The sequence below is a fragment of the Peromyscus californicus genome, unplaced genomic scaffold (genome assembly GCF_007827085.1).
Source record: "Peromyscus californicus insignis strain IS unplaced genomic scaffold, ASM782708v3 Scaffold_8__1_contigs__length_139910024, whole genome shotgun sequence".
Lineage (NCBI taxonomy): Eukaryota > Metazoa > Chordata > Mammalia > Rodentia > Cricetidae > Peromyscus > Peromyscus californicus.
This window is the reverse complement of record NW_026294606.1, coordinates 4,627,121-4,647,495: the sequence shown is the minus strand read 5'-3', so window position 1 is coordinate 4,647,495 and position 20,375 is coordinate 4,627,121. Positions and strand designations below refer to the sequence as shown.

The following is a 20,375-nucleotide window of genomic DNA, read 5'->3' as shown; positions in this document are numbered from 1 at the left end:
CCTCCTCCTTTCTTCTTCTAGTTTGTTTTTTTTTTGCTTTTTTTTTTAGTTTTTTTTTTGTTTTTCTTGTTGTTTATTTGTTTTGAGAGGAAAAGAAAGCACCCAAGTGAGTTTACACAAAGTTAAAATGGGAAGGAGGTGGGGAGGGAGGTGGGAAGGAGCAGGGAGGAGTTGGGAGGGGGGAAAGAATATAATCAAAATATATTGCATGAAAAATTTTTAAATAAAATTTTTTTTTAACAATCTGATTACCGGGATAGGCCAGTTCAGGCACCCTCTCCACTATTGCTAGTAGTCTAATCTGGGGTTGTCCTTATGGATTCCTGGGAATTTTCCAAGCACTCGGTTTCTCTCTAACCCCATAATGTCTCCCTCTATCAAGATATCTCTTTCATTGCTCTCCCACTCTGTCCCTCCCCCAGCTTGACCATCCCGTTCCCTCATGTTCTCATCCCCCATCCCCTATCCTCTATTGCCCCACCACACACCCCCAGTTTACTCATGGGGATCTTTTTTGTTTCCCCTTCCCAAGGTGATCCATACATCCCTCTTAGGGTCCTCCTTCTAGTTTCTCTGGAGCTGTGGGTTGTAGTCTGGTTATCCTTTGCTTTACATCTAGTATCCACTTATGAGTGAGTATATACCATGTTTGTCTTTCTGAGTCTGGGTAATACCCCATTGTGCATATGTACCACATTTTCTTTATCCATTCTTTGGTTGAGGGGCATCTAGGTTTTTTCCAGGTTCTGGCTATTATAAATAATGCTACTATGAACATAGATGAACAAGTGTCCTTGTGGTATGACTGAGCATCCCTTAGGTATATGCCCAAGAGTTGTATCATTGGGTCTTGAGGTAAATTGATTCCCAATTTTCTGAGAAGTCACCATACTGATTTCCAAAGTGGCTGTACAAGTTTGCATTCCCACCAACAGTGGAGTGTTCACCTCTTCAACATAAGTTGTCATCAGTGTTTTTGATCTTAGCCATTCTAACAGGTGTTAAGATGGTATCTCAGAGTCGTTTTGATTTGCATTTCCCTGATGACTAAGGATGTTGAGCAATTCCTTAAATGTCTTTTGGCCATTTGAGGTTCTTCTATTGAGATTTCTCTGTTTAGATCTGTAGCCCATTTTTGTTGTTGTTGTTGTTGTTTGTTTTTCGAGACAGGGTTTCTCTATGTAGTTTTTGGTGCCTGTCCTGGATCTCACTCTGTAGACCAGGATGGCCTCAAACTCACAGAGATCCGCCTGGCTCTTCCTCCTGAGTGCTGGGATTAAAGGTGTATACCCACCACCGCCCAGCCTATAGCCCATTTTTTAATTGGATTGTTTGGTATTTTGATGTCTAATTTCTTGAGTTCTTTATATATTTTGGAGATCAGCCCTCTGTCAGACGTGAGGTTGGTGAAGATCTTTTCCCATTCTGTAGGCTGTCGTTTTGTCTTATTTACTGTGTCCTTTGCCTTACAGAAGCTTTTCAGTTTCAGGAGGTCCCATTTATTAACTGTTGCTCTCATTGTATATACTACTGGTGTTATATTTAGGAAGTGGTCTTCTGTGCCAATGTGTTCAAGACTACTTCCTACTTTCTCTTCTATCAGGTTCAGTGTAGCTTGATTAATGTTGAAGTCTTTGAACCACTTGGACTTGAGTTTTGTGCTTGACAACAGATATGGATCCATTTGCAATTGTCTAAATGTTGAAATCCAGTTATGCCAACACCATTTGTTGAAAATGCTTTCTTTTTTCCATTGTACAGTTTTGGCTTCTTTGTCAAAAATCAGGGGTTCATAGATATGTGCATTAATGTCAAGGTCTTCAATTCGATTCCATTGGTCCATGTGTCAGTTTCTATGCCAATACCAAGCTGTTTTTTATTACTATAGCTTTATAGTAGAGCTTGAAGTCAGGGATGGTGATGCCTCCAGAAGTTGCTTGATTGTAAAAGATTGTTTTAGTTATCCTGGGTTTTTTGTTTCTCTATGTGAAGTTGAGTATTGTTCTTTTGAGGTCTATGAAGAAATGTGTTGGGATTTTGGTGTGGATTGCATTGAATCTGTAGATTGCTTTTGGTAAGATTGCCATTTTTATTATGTTAGTTCTATCTATCCATGAGCATGGGAGATCTTTCCATTTTTTAATATCTTCTCCAATTTTGTTCTTCAAAGACTTAAAGTTATTGTCATACAGATCTTTCATTTGTTTGGTTAGCATTACCCCAGGGTATTTTATATTATTTGTGGCTATTGCAAAGGGTGATGATTCTCTGATTTCTTTCTCAGTCCATTTATCATTTGCATATAGAAGGGTTGTTTTTTTTTTTTAGTTAATCTTGTATCCTGCCACATTACTGAAGGTGTTTATGAGTTGTAGGAGTTCCCTGCTAGAATTTTTGGGGTAACTTATGTAGACTATCATATCATCTGCAAATAGTGAATGTTTGACTTCTTCCTTTCCAATTTGTATCACCTTGATCTCATTTTGTTGTCTTATTGCTCTAGCTAGAACTTTGAGTACTATATTGAATAGGTATGGAGAGAGTGGACAGCCGTGTCTTGTTCCTGATTTCAGTGGAATCGCTTTGAGTTTCTCTCCATTTAATTTGATGTTGGCTGTCAGCTTGCTGTAAATTGCCTTTATTATGTTTAGGTATGTTTCTTGTATTCCTGATCTCTCCAAGATCTTTATTATGAAGGGGTATTGGATTTTGTTGAAGGCTTTTTCAGTATCTAATGAGATGATCATGTGGAATCCACAAGGATGACCCCAGATTAGACTACTAGCAACAGTGGAGAGGGTACCTGAATTGGCCTATACTGGTATCCAGATTGGTGACTACCCCAACTGTCATCATAGAGCCTTCATCCAGTAACTGATGGAAGCAGATGCAGAGATCCACAGCCAAGCACCAGGCCAAGCTCCAGAAGTCAAGTTGAAGAGAGGGAAGAGGGATTGCATGAGCAAGTTGGGAGGGGGGTCAAGATCATGATGGGGAAATCTACAGAGACAAATGAACCAAGCTCGTGAACTCTACTGTGGTGCCTTCATGGGACTGGACTAGACCCTCTGTATACAAGAGACAGTTATGTAGCTTGGTCTGTTTGAGGGGCCCCGGGCAGTAGGATCAGGATCTATCCCTGGTTCATGAGCTGGCTTTTTGGAGCCCATTCCCTAAGGTGGAACGCCTTGCTTACCCTTGATGCAGTGGGAGGGGCTTGGTCCTGCCTCAACTGAATGTACCAGGCTTTGCTGACTCCCCATAGGAGCCCTGTCAATTGTCTGCAATTCAGTCATTGTTACAGTACATTGGATTCTCCTGTCTGAGTCCCTGAGTGTTCCTGCATGTTTGACTACTTACCTCTGGTTTCACTCACAGACTGTATTGTACCTACAGGACCATCAAGTGATTCTAGGTGCTAGGGTTCACAGCCAGACTTTACACAGGTCCCGCTCCAGTGCACCCTCTCCAAAGGTTTAATGCTTAACATGGGGTATTTCCCCTAAAAGGGAACACTCAACAATTCAACAAAGCTGGTCAGTGATATCTCAGCACATAGAATCCTTTAGACTTATAAACAAATACATGAGAGGTATTTATCCTCAAACTGTACATTTACCACCTTTTCCTTGATCCATGAACCTTTTCCCAATAACCACTTTTTCTTTATCTGAATCTAGACACAGGGCACTTTTCTACAACAACAACAATATTTCTGGTGGGTATACTGGGGGACTTGCTTGTGTGGTGTCTAGCTATCATTTGTGCACACAAAAAGACATGTGATGAGAGGAAGACCCATGCGCTCTGCCTGAGAAGGCAGATCCCATGAAACATCCCATCCTGAGAAGGCTGCCAAGTTTCAGGGCCACATTGAGGACTTTAAGCACACATCCCACTGCTTCATGGGACTTCATTCCTCCTTCAGCGAAATAGTAGGCCCATGTCTGCAAGCCTATCACTGAAGCACACCAGCTAGGAAGCCAGCCCCTACAGGTTGTTACTCTGTGGCAGTGTTCTGTAGTGCTGTCAATATTTAACTGATTTCCTAACATCCATTAGCTGTATGACTTTTACCTGATTTCTGCATTTTTCAAGTGGGGATAACGCTCATCATAAATCTGTCATGAAGATTAGTCATATATGTATGTATATGTACATATGCATTTATTTCCATACATATCTCACAGATCAGAGGCCACAATACAATGGGCACTCTGGAAACTTGAGCCTTTGTAAATAACAAAGCAGAAAGCCTTCTTTTCTTCACGCTCAGTCCAGGACTGATTGGCAGGCTTAGTGTTTCCTTCGTTTGATGAATTTCTCTGTAAGATTCCCATATCAAATGAAAACAGAAACAGAAGCAGGCGGAGTCCAGTGTCCTGCCCTTGATTGCTTGGGCATGCGTGAGTGGCACCTGATCAGAATGGCTCCAGATATTACTGCAACCTCTCCAGCTCTTCTCCATGGCACTCACACTCACATGTGTGGTACTCATACATGTGTTAACTCAGGAGATGGTGTGGGCTAAGCTCAGCCTGTCAATGAACACAACATCCTATGCACATACAAACACAAAGCCTGCAAGCAAGCTCAGGTCACCTTTCTCTTTTTCTGTGATATAAAGATGCTTCTGTAACTCTCATTGAACTTGAAAAACTAGGTAAATTTTGAACTTCTAGCTTGGCCTTGCCACTCAAAGGTGACACTGAAGCTACAGAATAAACCTCTCTTGCAAAGTCACAAATTCTTTAAAGAAAGTAAAACACAACTTGACAACTTTGTTATAGCAAAGATACTTTGGGTAAGAATGTTGGACAAAATGCTTCCTCTCTTTCCCCACTGGCAGAAATAAAAGCAGCTTTTATGAGCATAAGAAAATACAAGGACAACAAGAAAAGACAGATGGAGAAAGGCTTGTATTAAACCATTACCTATTTTGCTAAACATAAAAGACTCAATGATCTCTTCCATTAAAAAAAAAAAGATAAATGGTTACAAACAAACACTAGGTGCGCTGTCTTCTGACCAATTTTCCATGAACAGTAATCTGGAAAATGCATGAACCATTCTACAGGCTAGAAGGAAAATGTTCCCACTGAGACCAGTCACAGATGACTCAGGGGACTATTCCATCCACACCAAATACTTTGTCAGTGCCCCACCTCACTTCCTTAGGAACCCAATGGTATGTGGTGATAAACATGCATATTGTTCCAGGATGCCTAAACTGTTAACAGAGCCCAATAGAACGGGCTCACCTTGCAAAGGGAGGCACAGATCACAGGCTTCCTAAGGTGTAAGGTGACAGATCAGAACTAACAGTTCAAGGCTCCGCTTGATTCTACACTAGCAAGTCCATGTCTGTGACATGGCCTTCCAGTCTGTTCATAGGCAAAATGGAAATTCAGCAGGAAAAGGTGCTTGGCACCAACCCTTATGACCCAAGTTTGTTTCCTGGGACCCACACACTGAGAGAACCCACTCCTGTAAGTTGTCCTGACACCAGTATGTGCACAGTGGCACACACATAAATGCCCCCCACACACACACACACACGTACACACAGGGAATAAATGGAAAATGGTATCTGCTGAATTGTGGTTCTATGTTACTGGACTGAGGTCACTGTGAAAGCTGCACTCCATAAAGAGCTGTTCAAATGTTCATCTATGAATCCTGTATGGACAACAGAGACAGAGATGTGGTCATATTGTGTCCCCCAATATATCGTGCACCCAAATAAACTTATCTGGGGTCAGAGAACAGAAGAGCCACTAGACAGACATAGAGGTCAGAAAATGGTGGCACACACACCTTTAATCCTAGCATTCTGAAGGCAGAGATCCATCTGGATCTCTGTGAGTTCAAAGCCACACTGGAAACAGCCAAGCATGGTGACACATGCCTTTAATCCCAGGAAGTGATGGCAGGAAGCAAAAAAGTATAGAAGGCATGAGAACCAGGAACTAGAGCCTGGTTAAGCTTTTAGGCTTTTAGCAGCAGTTCAGCTGAGATTCATTCCAGATGAGGACTCAGAGGCTTCCAAAAGTTTGAGGAAACAGGATCTGCTGAGAAGTTGTCGAGGTGAGGTCAGCTGTGGCCTGTTCTGTCTCTCTGATCTTTCAGCATTCACCCCAATAGCTGGCTCTGGGTTTGTTTTTTATTAATAAGACCTTTTAAGATTCATGCTTCACAGAAATGTACTGTTCTCGCCAGAGAATAGATGAAAATAGCTTTGGACTGGGTAAATGAGCAATATTTGCCCAGGCTGGAGAACATCAACTCCTATTCTGTCTTTGCCTAATTAAAGTAACTCAATAAAGATATTTTTGATCCTGCTTCCTCCCTGGACCCAGCTTACCATAACTCATCACTTAAAGAGATTCTTGATTTCAATATTAGCATCTAATTTTCAAAACTACTACATTTTGTGCATGTATGTGTGTGTGTGTGTGTGTGTGTGTGTGTGTATACGTATATATATATATATATACGTATACACACACACACACACACATGCACATGTGTGTAGAGGTCAGAAGATAATTTGGCCATGTAGGTTCCAGGAATCAAATTCAGGTGTCAGGCATGGTGATCAGCTGAATCTCCAGGCCCATAGTTAACAACACACATGCCTGGCATCACTGCAACTCCTTCAGGCCCAGCAACTGCTTCCGGTAGACAGCAAATGATTAGTTTACTGATGCATCTGCGACAAACCCTGCAGGCCTGCCTGCCCCCAGTGCTGCGTCAGATAGAGCTCACTCTTGACTCTTGGGATATATGCTCTAGGTGTACCCCCTTCTTCTGGAAGGACCTTGAAATACTGGCTTTCCAGATAGGTTTCACATATACCTTTGTAACTGACACACTTTTCTAGAAATAGAACATCCTGCTTACGTAGCTTGAACAACACAGAACTGCTGAAACCATGTTTCATGGACAGCTCCATATATAGATGAGTGCTAAGACAACATCTCAGGCTTTCTCCTGTCATGGTAGCTGCCACTAGCTCTGTCCTCCAAGGGAGTTCTGAAGTTCCTTCTGCTTAGACTGGCTTAGACCACAGCCCACCAAAGCCCAACCCCTGTGATCGGCACTGGGAATGTGCCACATGGTGCTGCTCAGGTCATGTGCTTCTTCACTACTGAAGGTGTGAGACCAGCACATAGCACATGAACACACGGGACTAGAACACTGGCTAAGCACAGGGAAGCACAGGCATTCAGGGCAACTGCATGTCTACTCTATCCTGCAAAAGGTTTGGGTTCAGCACACAGGTAACAGGGATTTTGTTTCAGATATTTTTGTTTTGCTTGGCTTTTTAGGAGAGAAAGGAAAAGACTGGCAAAGGCAGCAAGCCCTAGACACTTTTCCGTACACTGAATATATGACAGTCCTTGCTGGGGACATAGATCAGTAGGAGAGTGCTTGCCTACTATGTGCAAGGTTGTAGGCTCAATCTCAGGACTGCAAAATACAGTTTAGAACAAAGCAATGATAACCATTTAAAAAGGACTTCAAATTTTGAAATTTATCTACATAAAATGATAAAATTTAATCATTATTTCATTTGATCTGCATTTTCAAAGGACAACTAAACCATGAACTGTCAACCATTCCTAAGCAAAGGCATTGCAAGTAGAATAGACAATGACTCTAGTGCCTAGCACAGGAGTCTAAACTTCCCTACTGACTGCACCTTTAGAACAATCCACAGCAAAGTCAATCTGCTTCCTAAGGTGCAGACCACTTTTACTTACCAAGCCTAATCCAAGTGTGTCTGAGCCTTTGATGTTGACATACAACACCATGGTTCTATAAACATACTGCTGTGCACTATAGTTACCTTGGGCTGCATGTGGCCAGGAGCTTCAAGCTAAGCACACTTGCAAATCTTTCCTATTAATTTCCAATGACAAGCATCTTTCCCTGTTAGTTTCTCCACACTTGCAAAGCCAAGGATTTTTATGTGATTTAAAAGTACATTGCTGAGTCAGAAAAAGCCACATACCTTACTAGCCTGTGAGGTGAGGGAAAGGCTGCCATCGGGTGCCACTCAGATTTGGATACTGTGGTGAACAACCGCTAACTGAAAACAAGCATACCCAAGTCCTATCAATGACCAGTCAAGGGATAAATGACTAGCTATAACAGGGTTAGGGACCAGCAGGGCCCACATGCAAAGGAGGCTTGTAAGGTGCAGAGGTAGAATGAATGGTCCTGGTGCACTGAAAGTCACCTACCACACACCTGGTAGAGATGTGTGTGTCAATAGTGGAAAACAAGTCTATGTGCACTTCAAGAACTAAACTTTCAAAGTACTTATTTTCAGTAAAAGAACAGAACTTTCTTCTAGATTCTCTTTATGTCATGAGATATAAATATATTTTAATCAGAGAAATAGTTTAAGAAATTCACTGTATAAAGTAGACATATTCTAATCACACTATTTTTTCACTAATGCAAAAACTAGTTATGCAGACAGTTATCAAACTGTCATCAAAATAAGAGAATAATACTTATTTTTAAATTCATATTTATAATTATTAAATCATATATAAGAAAGGGGATTAACAAGGATGCACTCATTGCTATCATTTCTTTCTGAATCATGCACAAGAAACTTACATGAGTGCATTTCCTGTGTCATCCACTTCAGTATATACATGCATCATCTTAATGTGGAGATTAGAGACTTAGGATAGCATATCCATGGCTGTGGGCATGCCACTAGAAGCACACTTCCAGGTTACTTATTCCCAAGCAGGACACCAACGTTTCTACAAAGACTTAACGAAGTGGCAGAGATTCCTCCTAGTTCAAACACTGATTACAGTACAAAGACACTGAGCCATGGGGTTTTGTCTTCTACTTCTATAAACACATCCATTCAAGAGATCCTTCTTCCTCTGGGCAAAGGCAAAGAACTGACTCTCCTCTATGGTAGGAACATGAGGCCAGCTGTCAGGAGAACTGCCTAAGTGACACTCTGGCCTGTGCTGGCCTCTGTGCATCAAGTTCCCTTATTCCACAAAGCATTCAATCCAAAGTCTCCCTGGTGCTAGTAAACCATGTTGCTGAAAGAGCACATGAGATGACACTAGTGAGTGGCTGTGTGGCCTTGTATCACCATGACCTGTGAATCTGTAGAACCACTCTTAGGTCTACAGGGACCACCTAATCAGCAATGTGTGTGAGGCCCTCCAGGTAGTTATGATGCACACTGACACTGAGAATGACTGGATTAGACCAAACTATTCTTAGCAAGTTCAAAGCTCTAGATGCAGGTGAATTACTGTGTCCACTGTCCACACCAGGCCTCACCACTGCAGCTGGGGCCTGTGTACAACAAGTCCTGGGTCCACTGTCCACGCCAGGCCTCACCACTGCAACCGACAAACTGTGTACAAGAAGTCCTGGGTCTACTGTCCATGGCAGGCTTCACCACTGCAGCCAGGACACTGTGTATAGCAAGTATCTCAAACATTTTTGGAACTACTGACAAAAGTGAGGCCAACAGGTAAAACTTAGGGCAATTTTAGAGACTAGTAACTGATACAATGATACCTTCAAGTAGGAAAGTTAGGATATGGATTTATTTTTTATTTTTCAAAAAATTATGAAAATAGTAACTTTCTAACCATAAAACCTTTCTTTTCCAGTTGGCAACTACTTAAGAAAAGGTAACTCGGGTATACAAGATGTTAAGATATGTACTTCATCTATATGCTGTAAGTGTTCATGGTGAGATTTTATAATCTAAGCAATAAATTATTGACACTAGATTTTTATACATTTTGGTGTCTCAGTTTTTAATTTCTAATTTAGCAAAAGTCAAGCACATTATATATTGTGGGCACAGTGTGAGTATATTCTCTGAAAGTATAATTATAACAAAACATGCAATAAAATAGTTACTTACAATGATAAATGATTAAATAGTATCTTATTAAATCCTTGTGGTGATTTGAAAGAAAATGGCCCCCAAAGGGAGTGGCAATATTAGGAGGTATGGCCTTGTTGGAGTAGGTGTCATCTTATTGGAGGAAATGTGTCACTGTTGGGACGGGAGTTGGGGTTTCTTTTTCTCAAGCTTTCCTCAGTGTGATTGTCAGTTGACTTCCTGTTACCTGCAAGATGTAGGACATGGGGCTACCTCTCCAGCACCATGCCTGCCTGCATGTGGCCATGATCCCCGCCATGATGGATTGAACCTCTGAACTATAAATGTTTTATTAGAATTGCCATGGTCATGGAGTCTCCTCACAGTAATAGTAAACCCTAAGACAAAAGCTGGTACCAGGAGTTGGGTTTTACTGTGATAGGCCTGATTATGCTTTTGTTTGGAGTAATACAGACTAAAGTACTTTAGGTTAGGAAAGCAGTGGAATGCTTTAAGCACTGCTTAATAGGGCATACTAGTAGGCACATGGAAGACAGCAGTGTTGATAATGATTTGAAATGTCAGGAGCTGGTTCAAGAGGTTTCAGGGAAGAATTTTAGTATGTTACCTAGAAATCATTCTTGTGATATTTTAGTGAAGAAAGAGTCTGCCTGTGGCTAAAGTGAAGAGTTTTGTATTAATTTCATTGGCAGATGAAATCTCAAAACAACCTAGTATAGACTCTGTCATATGGTTATTAGTGGTAACTAATGAAGATTTATAATGAAAGGAGCAAGCTGAGCAAGGAGAAATATTTGAGAAAAAAGGGCACTAGAAAGTGGAATGGAGCTAAATCCTCTGTTCAAGGAGATAAAAGAATTAAGAAATGGAATAAAGGGAGTGCTGACCTCAGGTGATGGTGGCACATACCTTTAATCCTAGCAGAGGCACAGGCAAGCAGATCTCTGTGAGTTCAAGGCCAGTCTGGTCTACAGAGCGAGTTTCAGGACAGCCAAGTGAAAAGGGGGCCGTGCTCCAGCCCCGGCAAGCAGCAGAACTTGGCAGCTTTGGTCATCTGATTCTGCCGTTAGAGTTAAGGATGGAAGAAATGAGTTAGGATCCTGTGGTTCTGATTAGCTAAGGCTGAAGAATCAGCTGTGATTAACAAGATATCAGAACTGCTGAAGTGAAGCCTTTAAGTTACTGGGACAATTGATGCTGGTCAGCTGGAGCTAAGAAATTAGTGGTGATTGAAAAGAGACCAGCATCACTGAGGTGAAATCTTCTGGGAAGTGTTTCCTGAGAGAACAGAGAAGCTATGTTCCAGAAGTGGCCATGGTTGTAACTCGTGCTGGCAGCCAGACTTGGTAATGTGTAAGCATCACCCAGGTGGTACTGGTTTTGAAGGCATGAAGGGGTCATGGAGAACTGCGGAGGCTTGGCATTGTGAGAGGCTAGGAGAGGTCATTGGTGAAGATGCAGCCTCAGTGGCAGTGAAGACCCAGGACTGAAGAGGTTATACAAAAAAGTTGAGGCTTGGCTCCATGAAGAGAGCCTATGAGAGGCTATTGGTGAAAGTGTAGCCTAGTTGCAGCAAAAGACCCCAGAGTTTTGGAGATGCCAATACCATGGGATGACCACCAAGAACAGCAGCAGCAGTGGAGCTGAGCCAGGCAGAGCCTAGAAGATGAGCTGTCTGTGCTGCAGAAGGCAGAGCAGGGGAAGTGACCCAAGCCCTTTGGAAGAGTTCAGAAGATTGTGAATGGATCCCAGATATTGTATGGTTGGAATTTGTAATTACCCAAGACATTAGAGATGCCAGAGTCATAGGACACCTGCTAAGGAGAGCTGCTAGCAGGGACTGGAACCAGCCCAAGAAAAAGAAGTGTGTTGCAGTCAACAAAGCTGAATTGAATTGGAGTGCTGAAGAGCATTTTGATATCAGACATGGAGATGCAGAATTTTTTTGTTTTTGTTTTTGGTTTTTTTCAAGACAGGTTTGCTCTGTGTAGTTTTGATGCATGTCCTGGATCTCACTCTGTAGACCAGGCTGGCCTTCAAATCACAGAGATCTGCCTGGCTCTGCCTCCTGAGTGCTGGGATTAAAGGTGTGCACCACCATCGCCCAGCGAGATGCAGAATTTGCCCAGCTGGTTTTTGGTCTTAATTTGGTCTAGCATTTCCTCATTATGCTCCCTTCCTGCATTTTGAAATGATAATGTATATCCTGTGCCATTATATGTTGGAAGTATATGATCTGCTTTTTTATTTTGATTTTTTACAGGTGATAACAGTTAAGAGATTGTCATGCGTCTCAGAAGAGACTTTGGAATTTGAAACATTTTTGAGACTTTTATAGGCTATGGAAATTTTTGAAGTTGGACTGAATGCATTTTTGTACTATGATAAGGTTATAAGCCTTTGGGAGCCAGGGAGTGGAAGGTGGTGGTTTGAAAGAAAATGGCCCCCAAAGGGAGTGGCACTATTAGGAGGTGTGGCCTTGTTGGAGTAGGTGTGGTCTTACTGGAGGAAGTGTGTCACTGTGGGGACAGGCTTTGAGGTTTCTTTTTCTCAAGTTTTCCTCAGTGTGATTGTCAGTCGATTTCTGTGGTGATATTTTGTTTGTGATATAACAAATAAAATTTGCCTGAAGATCAGAGTGCAGAGCTAAGCCACTAGTTAACCATAGAGGCCAGGTAGTGGTGGCACACATCTTTAATCCCAGCACTTGGGAGGTGGAGACAGGAAGTGATATGGCTGGGCAGAGAGAGGAATATAAGATGCGGGGGTTGGTGAGGTAAAAGTGTGGCAGAGGCTGGCTCCTTTGTCTCTGATCTTTCAGCATTTACCCATATATCTGACTTTGGGTTTTTATAATTAAGACCAATTAGGATTCATGCTACAGACTTCCTGTTACCTGCAAGGTGTAGTAAACTCAGCTATTCCTATCTACATGCTGCCATGCTCCCTGCCATGATGGACTGAATCTCTGAACTGTAAGTGAGCCCCCTGAATTAAATGTTTTATAAGAGTTGCTGTGGTCATGGTGTCTCCTCACAGCAACAGTAAACCCTAAGACAATCATCATGTTCTTTCCAGAACTTGACAGCCCGAGAGCAGGACTGGCTCAATGTCACAGTCTACCTCATTTTATTTTCTGAGACTGAGAAGTAGAGGATTTGGAGAAGAAACAAAACTAAACTTTTTTTGTTTTGTTTTATTTTGGGACAGGGCCCTTGTAGCCCAGGCTATCCTTGACTCTGGATCCTTCTGTCTCTGCTTCCCCAAGTGCTAGTGTATGTCACCAGCCTGGCCAACCTCTTTTTACAGTATCTATACTATATTTTTAACTTGGCTCCCAAGATACCAAAGAGAACCTATATTATCTTAAATAAGATAATTTTAAAAAAGCATTGATTTGGGAAAATGCATAAATCCAAAGTATACTTTAATAATTTATTTTCCATTTTAAAAGGTTTAGAAATGGCTCTAACTTAAGAATAACCAAGGAGATATACAGCAGCACCTAAGCACCTGAACAGAGTTAGCTAGTGCGCAGTCTTTGGAAGTTTTGTTTTAACAGCAAAACTTAGCTCTTAAAGCAAGTATCTAGTCGCTGAGTTTGTTTTATTTGGTGATGACAGTTACCCCTGCCACAGGATAGCCAACCCTCAGCAAAATATCACTGTGAGGAACAGTTTGAATTGACTGCGGTCACCTAGAGCTCCTGTTAGTATTGGCATGCTCTAAATAAACCACCTCACGAGCCCAGGCACACAGTTCAGCTCATGCACTGGATAGCAGCTTGTGTCCTTGACCACAGTGAGGGTCTTGCAGTCCACCCATAAGGCACAAGTGAGAAGGGCGCAGCTCAATGAGAGGCACAGGCGCCAACACCATCAGTCTCAAGCCTGGGAGCTAGGCTGTTTAGGGAAAGGTCTAATCAAGTGTGACACAGGGTTTTTTATAAGTTCTTCACACTAAAAGCCTGAGCTGGCTAAAAAGATGACAAAATAAATGCAATATTTGATACAGTTTTTATTTAACTTGATAAATGTAGAATGGGATGGTTTCAAGGCAAATTCTGGATTATTTTAGCCACAATCCACAGTTCACATGATTCTGAAGAGCAGTCTTATCTTCAGTAACTACCCACCTCCACACAAGCATGACTAGAGAAATCCACGTACAGGTATATTAGTTTTCCACACTCTACTTTAGATTTTGTGTCTGGACACACTTCAAATGTATCTACTTGATGCAGGTGCCACAGGAGACAAAAAGCCATGCAATGATACTTGGGTTCTTTTTTTTTTAAAGTAAATCTATCATTTGATAATTCAATGCTATATAAAGTACATTGAATCTCTAAAATAAAACAAATGCCAATTATATCATGAGTTAATAATATATTTATTGTCTTGAAACCAAACAGGCCCAAGTTCCTTCTTGTCTTCGAGTCAGTTGTCTAAAAGCTTGTCCCTCTCAAATTTCCTGTGTAATGAAAACCAAGACATTTCATTTCTTCTTGGCAATTAACAAAGATGGCAGACAGTTCAAGGCAGGTGTGCTCTTGATACCTCGGAGTCGGAAAGGGCTTCTTCTTGGGCAGAAGGCTCATAATCGCCCGTGTTTTCCGCTAATTCAACCTCTAACTCGTCATTGCTTTCTGCACTGTAATCAACTTCTTCAAGGAATCGAGGTTCATCTTCATCCAAAACATAAGTGGTGGGGCTGCAGCCAAAGCACAGAACACACAAGGCTTCGTGAGACCCAAGGCTCGGATACAAGGCCACTTCACATGCATCACCTCGACCTCAGTATCAACAGCTTGTATTAACTTGGAGGTCTTATCCAAATGAACAAGGTGAGAGGTTTATAATGGTTGAAGGCCACCTGTCCCGGCAGTGTGGGGAGAAACGGTAGTCTTTAGTGGCACTGCGAGTGTCCACACACAGCACATCATTGGGCAGAAAGAAAGTGGATTCTCTCAATGGTTACTTCAAGGATTTCATCAACACACACATCTTGAAGATTTATTTTCAAGTTCTATTTTAATCCCTGTAAGTCAGGCAACAGATAATTCCAACAGGCTGTGTGAGAAACTGTGGCACCTAACTGCCTCCTGGAGGAATGAGTAAAAACCATTGAAATCTAGAGTGATTTATTGCTGTGAAATAGTTACAGCCACAACCTGACAATGTCCACAGATCCAGAGTGAAAATCAAATAGTCAACCTCCAGACTAACTATTTCCCACTGAGAGAATAAGATGTTTGTTTAAAGCACCAAGTGCACTTATGCACTTCTTCATGTAGTGTGTGAGGGATGAAAACAACTCGCCCATTACTGCTTTCCAGTGGTGGGAATTTGCACACTCACATCATGGAAACACTGCAGGACAGTAAGCTGTGACCAACCAACCTACATTTCATACATACATTTGCTAACAGGCCACTTCTAAAAAACCATTTCTGAGAGGTGAAGCAACTAAAAGCTATAAAACTAGGCAAAAGAGAAAATAATCTGTTCAAATGAGGAGAAGCACAGGGCCAACTGGCCCTGGAAATGAGAGAACCCACAGCTGAGCACGAAATTCCAGGCCAACACACTGGAGCAGAGAAGGAAAGCAAGTGGACCCTACAGCTGCAATTCTGAGAGGAGAGTAAATCCTGTCTGAAAAAGCACTTTCTTCCTCCTGTGAGCTTTATTTACCCTTTCAAAAGAAAGAAGTGTGTTTGTGTGTGTGTGTGTGTGTGTGTGTGTGTGTGTGTGTGTGTGTGTGTGTGTGTGTGTTGGGGGGGTGGGGACTGCAAGCCATCTTACTCTAACACACAACATATTTTCTCTTAGAAGTTCAGAGCTTTCTTGCCCAGTAGCAGTGGCACACACCTTTAGTCCCAGCACTTGGGAGGCAGAGACAGGTAGATCTCTGAATTCAAGGCCAGCCTGGGCTACAGAACGAATTCCAGGATGGTTAAAGCTACAGAGAGAAACCTTGTCTTGAAACAAACCAACAAACAAAAAGTAAGTTCAGAGCTTACACCTTATACCAAAGTCCAGATAAGATGCTGACTGGCTTGGAAAATGAATAAGACTTAACAGACCCAACATTTACAAGAACAATTCCCAATTTCTACTATGAAATTTAAATACATAGTTAAAAATTTCATAGCTAGGTCTTTATGGGTAGAAAGATTGTAAAAAAAATTGTTTTTGAAATGACTGTTACTATCTTTCTTGCTTTTGAAATATAATAATCCATTCACCCTTGACCTCAGTGTTTTAGACACTCCTAAAAGTTTCAGGAGTCTTAAGAGGCTGAGACACGAATGAAGCGAAGTGAAGAGAACAGGCAACCTCTTGGCACATACTTGCTTAGTCCTTGCTGCAGACTGACAGTCAGAAAGGAGCACAGCAATGCTAGCAGACAGGCTGCTAGAGGGCAGACAACAGGGCAGCTCCAGGGAGATGAGGCACAGAGGCAGAAGCAGTGCTTTGCAAGAGGGAGCAAGGCGACAGACCCCCCCTCCCCCCATGCAAGCAGCAGTGCTGAAGAGACCTGGAGCCAGCAGATGTAGCTCACTGGCTACTGGGAGAGCAGAGGCTGGACCAGGTTGGTTGCAAGGAGCAGGGTCAGAATAAGGATTGATTGTGTGTGTAAAGGTGGGCACCAAAGTTCACTAACTGGAAATCAAACACAGGTCTGCAGGCCAGTCTTCTTAAAGCTGTACACCAGTGAGAAGACAGAACAAGAGAGGGCCAGAATAAGGACAGCAAGGACTTGGGAGCCTCAGACCAGGAGGGCAAGCTCCAGGGAAGTACACCAAGAGATGGGCAGGGCTGCACCAGGAGCTGCTTCCCTCCTGGCAAGTCTTGGTCACTCATCAGTTTGACATGAATAAACCAAACCTGGTTTGTTCACCAAGAACTCTGTTTATGGTGTCACCTGTTCTTGTAAAGAGAACGGAGAGGGAAATGAAGCCACTCTTCTTAGTGCACACCTGTAGCTCACCATGATCATTCAGACTCTCGTCTCTCCAGATCCTGAGAATACTTTGCTCTTAGGCTCACCCTGGGACAGGGCCACCAGCACCAGCACTATAGCACTATCAAGACTGAAAGGAGACAAGGGAGTCTGCCAGGGACGGCATGCAGAGATGAGAGCACAGAGATGTCTATGAACCAGGCTTAAGGAAGCACATGCCCCAGCCCTCACAACACAATTCATACTACCATTTCACTAGCTGCCTCTGCTGCTCTCAACTGGGGAGAGAACTCTGACTCTTCCATTGTAGTTTGCTCTCTCTCCTCCCTGTTGCTGCTCAGTACAGAGCATGTGGTCCTTGTGTCTCTAAAATAAATGCTGATAAAGGTGCTCCTGGTTCTGAGCTCTCGATCTGTGCATGCCCTCCCTATTTTTAATATGCATTCTCATACACTCCAAATGCAAACATGTAACTTCACCAAAATCCTCTTGTACATGCATGGAGTGGCTGGAGACATTACATGGCTATCTCACCTGTACCACAAATACTTCACATTGAAAAGTCACTGTTTTCTCCACTAAATCTGTTCCTGTTCTGTATTCTCATATCCATTCACTCAGGAAGTCACACAACAAAATTCTCCAGAAGAAAGTTAGCCTTAATCTCCAGACTATGCCACACCCTACCTGTTCTTTGACAAGCCTTGACCACACTTGTTTTCTCGGCACAAGATGGACTTCTCATTTTCTTCTCCCAATGGCTCATGTTTCTTTCAAAAGGACAACTTGACCTCATCCTCAGTTCTCCTAAACACCTTGGGATGAGTTCCCTCTCTTCACATTTCCTTTGCACCCTACAAAGGCATTCCATCTGATCACCACTTGCAGCTAAAGCCACCCATTTCCAAGCCTGTTTTCTCAATACCAAGCCAAAGAGCAGGTGAAGCTGAAAGTTTTTCTGAAAAAGGGAAATGCTGTGGAATAACTCTTTTGTACACTGGTTTAATAAAATGCTGACCTGTCAATAGCCAGGCAGGAAGTATAGGCGGGATAAGCAGACAGGGAGAATGCTGGAAGAGGAGGAAAGCTGAGTCAGAGACGCCAGCCTGCCATCCAGGGAGCAGCATGTAATGGCACACAGGTAAAGCCACGGAACACATGGCGACATACAGATTAACAGAAATGGGCTGAGTTTCAATGTAAGAACTAGTCAGTGGTAGACCTGAGCTAATGGCTGAGCAGTTTTAGTTAATATAAGTATCTATGTGTTTACTTGGGTCTGAACGGTTGCAGGACTGGGCAGGACACAGGAATTTTATAGAGCATGAGACTCAATCTCAGGGACCTGGGTTTGAGCCCCACATTGGGCGCCATTTGTAGCTGAAAGTTTTTCTGTGTCCTGCCTGGTCCACAACCACTCAGACCCAAGTAAACACATAGAGGCTTATATTAATTAAAATGGCTTGGCCATTAGTTCAGGCCTACCACTGACTAGCTCTTACACTTAAACTCAGCCCATTTCTGTTCATCTATATGTCGCCATGTGTTCTGTGGCTTTACCTGTGTGCCATCACATGCTGCTCCCTGGATGGCAGACTGGCATCTCCTGACTCAGCCTTCCTCTTCCCAGAATTTTCCTTGTCTGCTTATTCTGCCTATACTTCCTGCCTGGTTACTGGCCAATCAGTGTTTTATTAAACCAGTGTACAAAAGCATTATTCCACAGTAGTCAGGAACTGTGACTTACCCATCTAAATACCTCCTGTGGCCCCAGAAAGGTCTAGCAGCACTTTTCAGATACTTTAATAAATGTTTGCCATATACTTTATGAATATAAGAATATGATGTCAAAATCCTACCTACCACAGCCCTCCCCTTCTCAGACACCAACAGGCACTCTACTGAAACCTGTTGATTCGCTTCCTAACAGGCTTCTAGGTGCCAGGGTTTCTTATTTGGACAAGTGAGTTTACATTAAAGGTGATATTTACCACTGGCTATTCCTCCTGTTCCCCACTCCATTTGCTACTTCCTGCCTGGGAATCAGAGCTCAGCTGCAGGTTGGTGTTGTAGTGATACCTACTTGCACCGTGAGGACCCTGACTCCTCTCTGCAGAGCCCCACTCTACTGACTGTCTCTGGTGATGAGGCCTAGACTAAAGCTCACTGCACTGTGTCTGTCCACCTGACATGGCCTTCAACTCTTCTACTCAATATTCCCAACAATCCATCTCTATTCCCACTGGGTCTACATCTAAGACCTTTCAGTAAGTGAAGTGACTGGCAAGATCATCAATGCTCATATCACCCCCTCACACTATTTTACTTTAGTGGGAAAGATTTAAGGCACAAGGCCAACCACACCAATTCATTTTTGTCCACTGAATTCTAGTGTATGTATGTTCTGTGCACTTTACAACTTAGGAAGAACCTTCACATATATTACCTAACATACACACAACCACCTTCCTCTTCATAGGAAATGCATGTGTGTCACTCTGAAATGACTATGACATACTTACAAGCATGTGCAAGCACACACAGAGGAGGTCGGCTGAGCTACTGTACAATGCAGCTACCCAAAGGACATCTATTTGGAAAAAGAGCGAGAAAAAGAAAGAAAGAAAAAAAGGAAGGGAGAAAGAAAGCCACTAAGCTCCAGCTATGAACCAAAAGCCAATTCTCAGAGAAGAGAGCCAGATGGTCAGTAACCCAGGCTACCCATCATGCACAGAGCCACAACACTTCAAGCGGCACCATCTGGGATTTTACTTGTACACTCAGAGAAAATCAGCTACAACAAAGACCGTGGGGTTTCGAGGAGACCTTCTGTAGGAACCATCACATGATGACACTCGGCAGTTCTGGGCTACAGTTGTACAGTATGATCTAGCTCCAATTGTTATCAGCAAAACACTAGCATCTCTGTGACAACCAAACACGAAAGAAATTCAGAATGGGCAGATGACCTGGGGACCCCAAAAGCCCCTGGGGTAGTAGGTTGAGAGGAAGAGGTGCACACAGCAGAGTCCACACTCATGGCTTATTGCAGTGAAAGGATACAGAGCAAAGTCGGCAAGGGAAAGTGCGGGGCAAAGTCCAGTGGGAAGCAGGGCAAAGAAGGCAGCTGCCAGGGGCGGGTGTCATCAGAGCGCCAGCAATTTCAAAGGACTGCAGGGGAAAGCCGGAGTTCAGAGCTGCCATGTTTCCTGAAAAAAGGGAGTTGCAGAGAGGTGACCCCAACATTCGACAGTTTTCCTAGAGGCATTTGACAAACTGTTAAATGACAATGCAGGAGGCTAAGCAGCTCCAAGAGCAACTCAGACAGACACAAAAGCCAGAGGAGCGAGCGCCTTGGCAGTTCTGTGATGCCAGGGAGAGGAGGGGTCCTGGGTGGGCCTTCCACTGTGAAGGGAGAGGAGGGGTGAACCAGGAGTCAACTAAATTTCACACTTTTTTTTAACATTAGCTCAAGCCAGCTCGGTAGCTCACTGGGTTG

General features: G+C 42.9%; 1 protein-coding gene across 21 annotated transcripts in view; it reads right to left on the bottom strand.

Moving 5' to 3' along the window:
* Agtpbp1 (ATP/GTP binding carboxypeptidase 1) overlaps positions 1–20,375 on the bottom strand; it is a 268,316-nt gene that overhangs the window by 127,281 nt on the left and 120,660 nt on the right. Inside the window, exon 26 of one of the 21 annotated variants that reach the window (XM_052727754.1) lies at positions 13,908–14,623. The exons of 17 other annotated variants lie outside the window; for them this stretch is intronic. In XM_052727754.1, coding sequence (XP_052583714.1) covers positions 14,446–14,623 — 178 coding nt within the window. In that variant the 3' untranslated portion in view covers positions 13,908–14,445. Of the gene's footprint in view, positions 1–13,907; positions 14,624–18,485; positions 20,086–20,375 lie in introns of those variants that run through there. 3 more of the 21 variants (XM_052727760.1, XM_052727759.1, XM_052727758.1) reach the window with 3 other exon arrangements.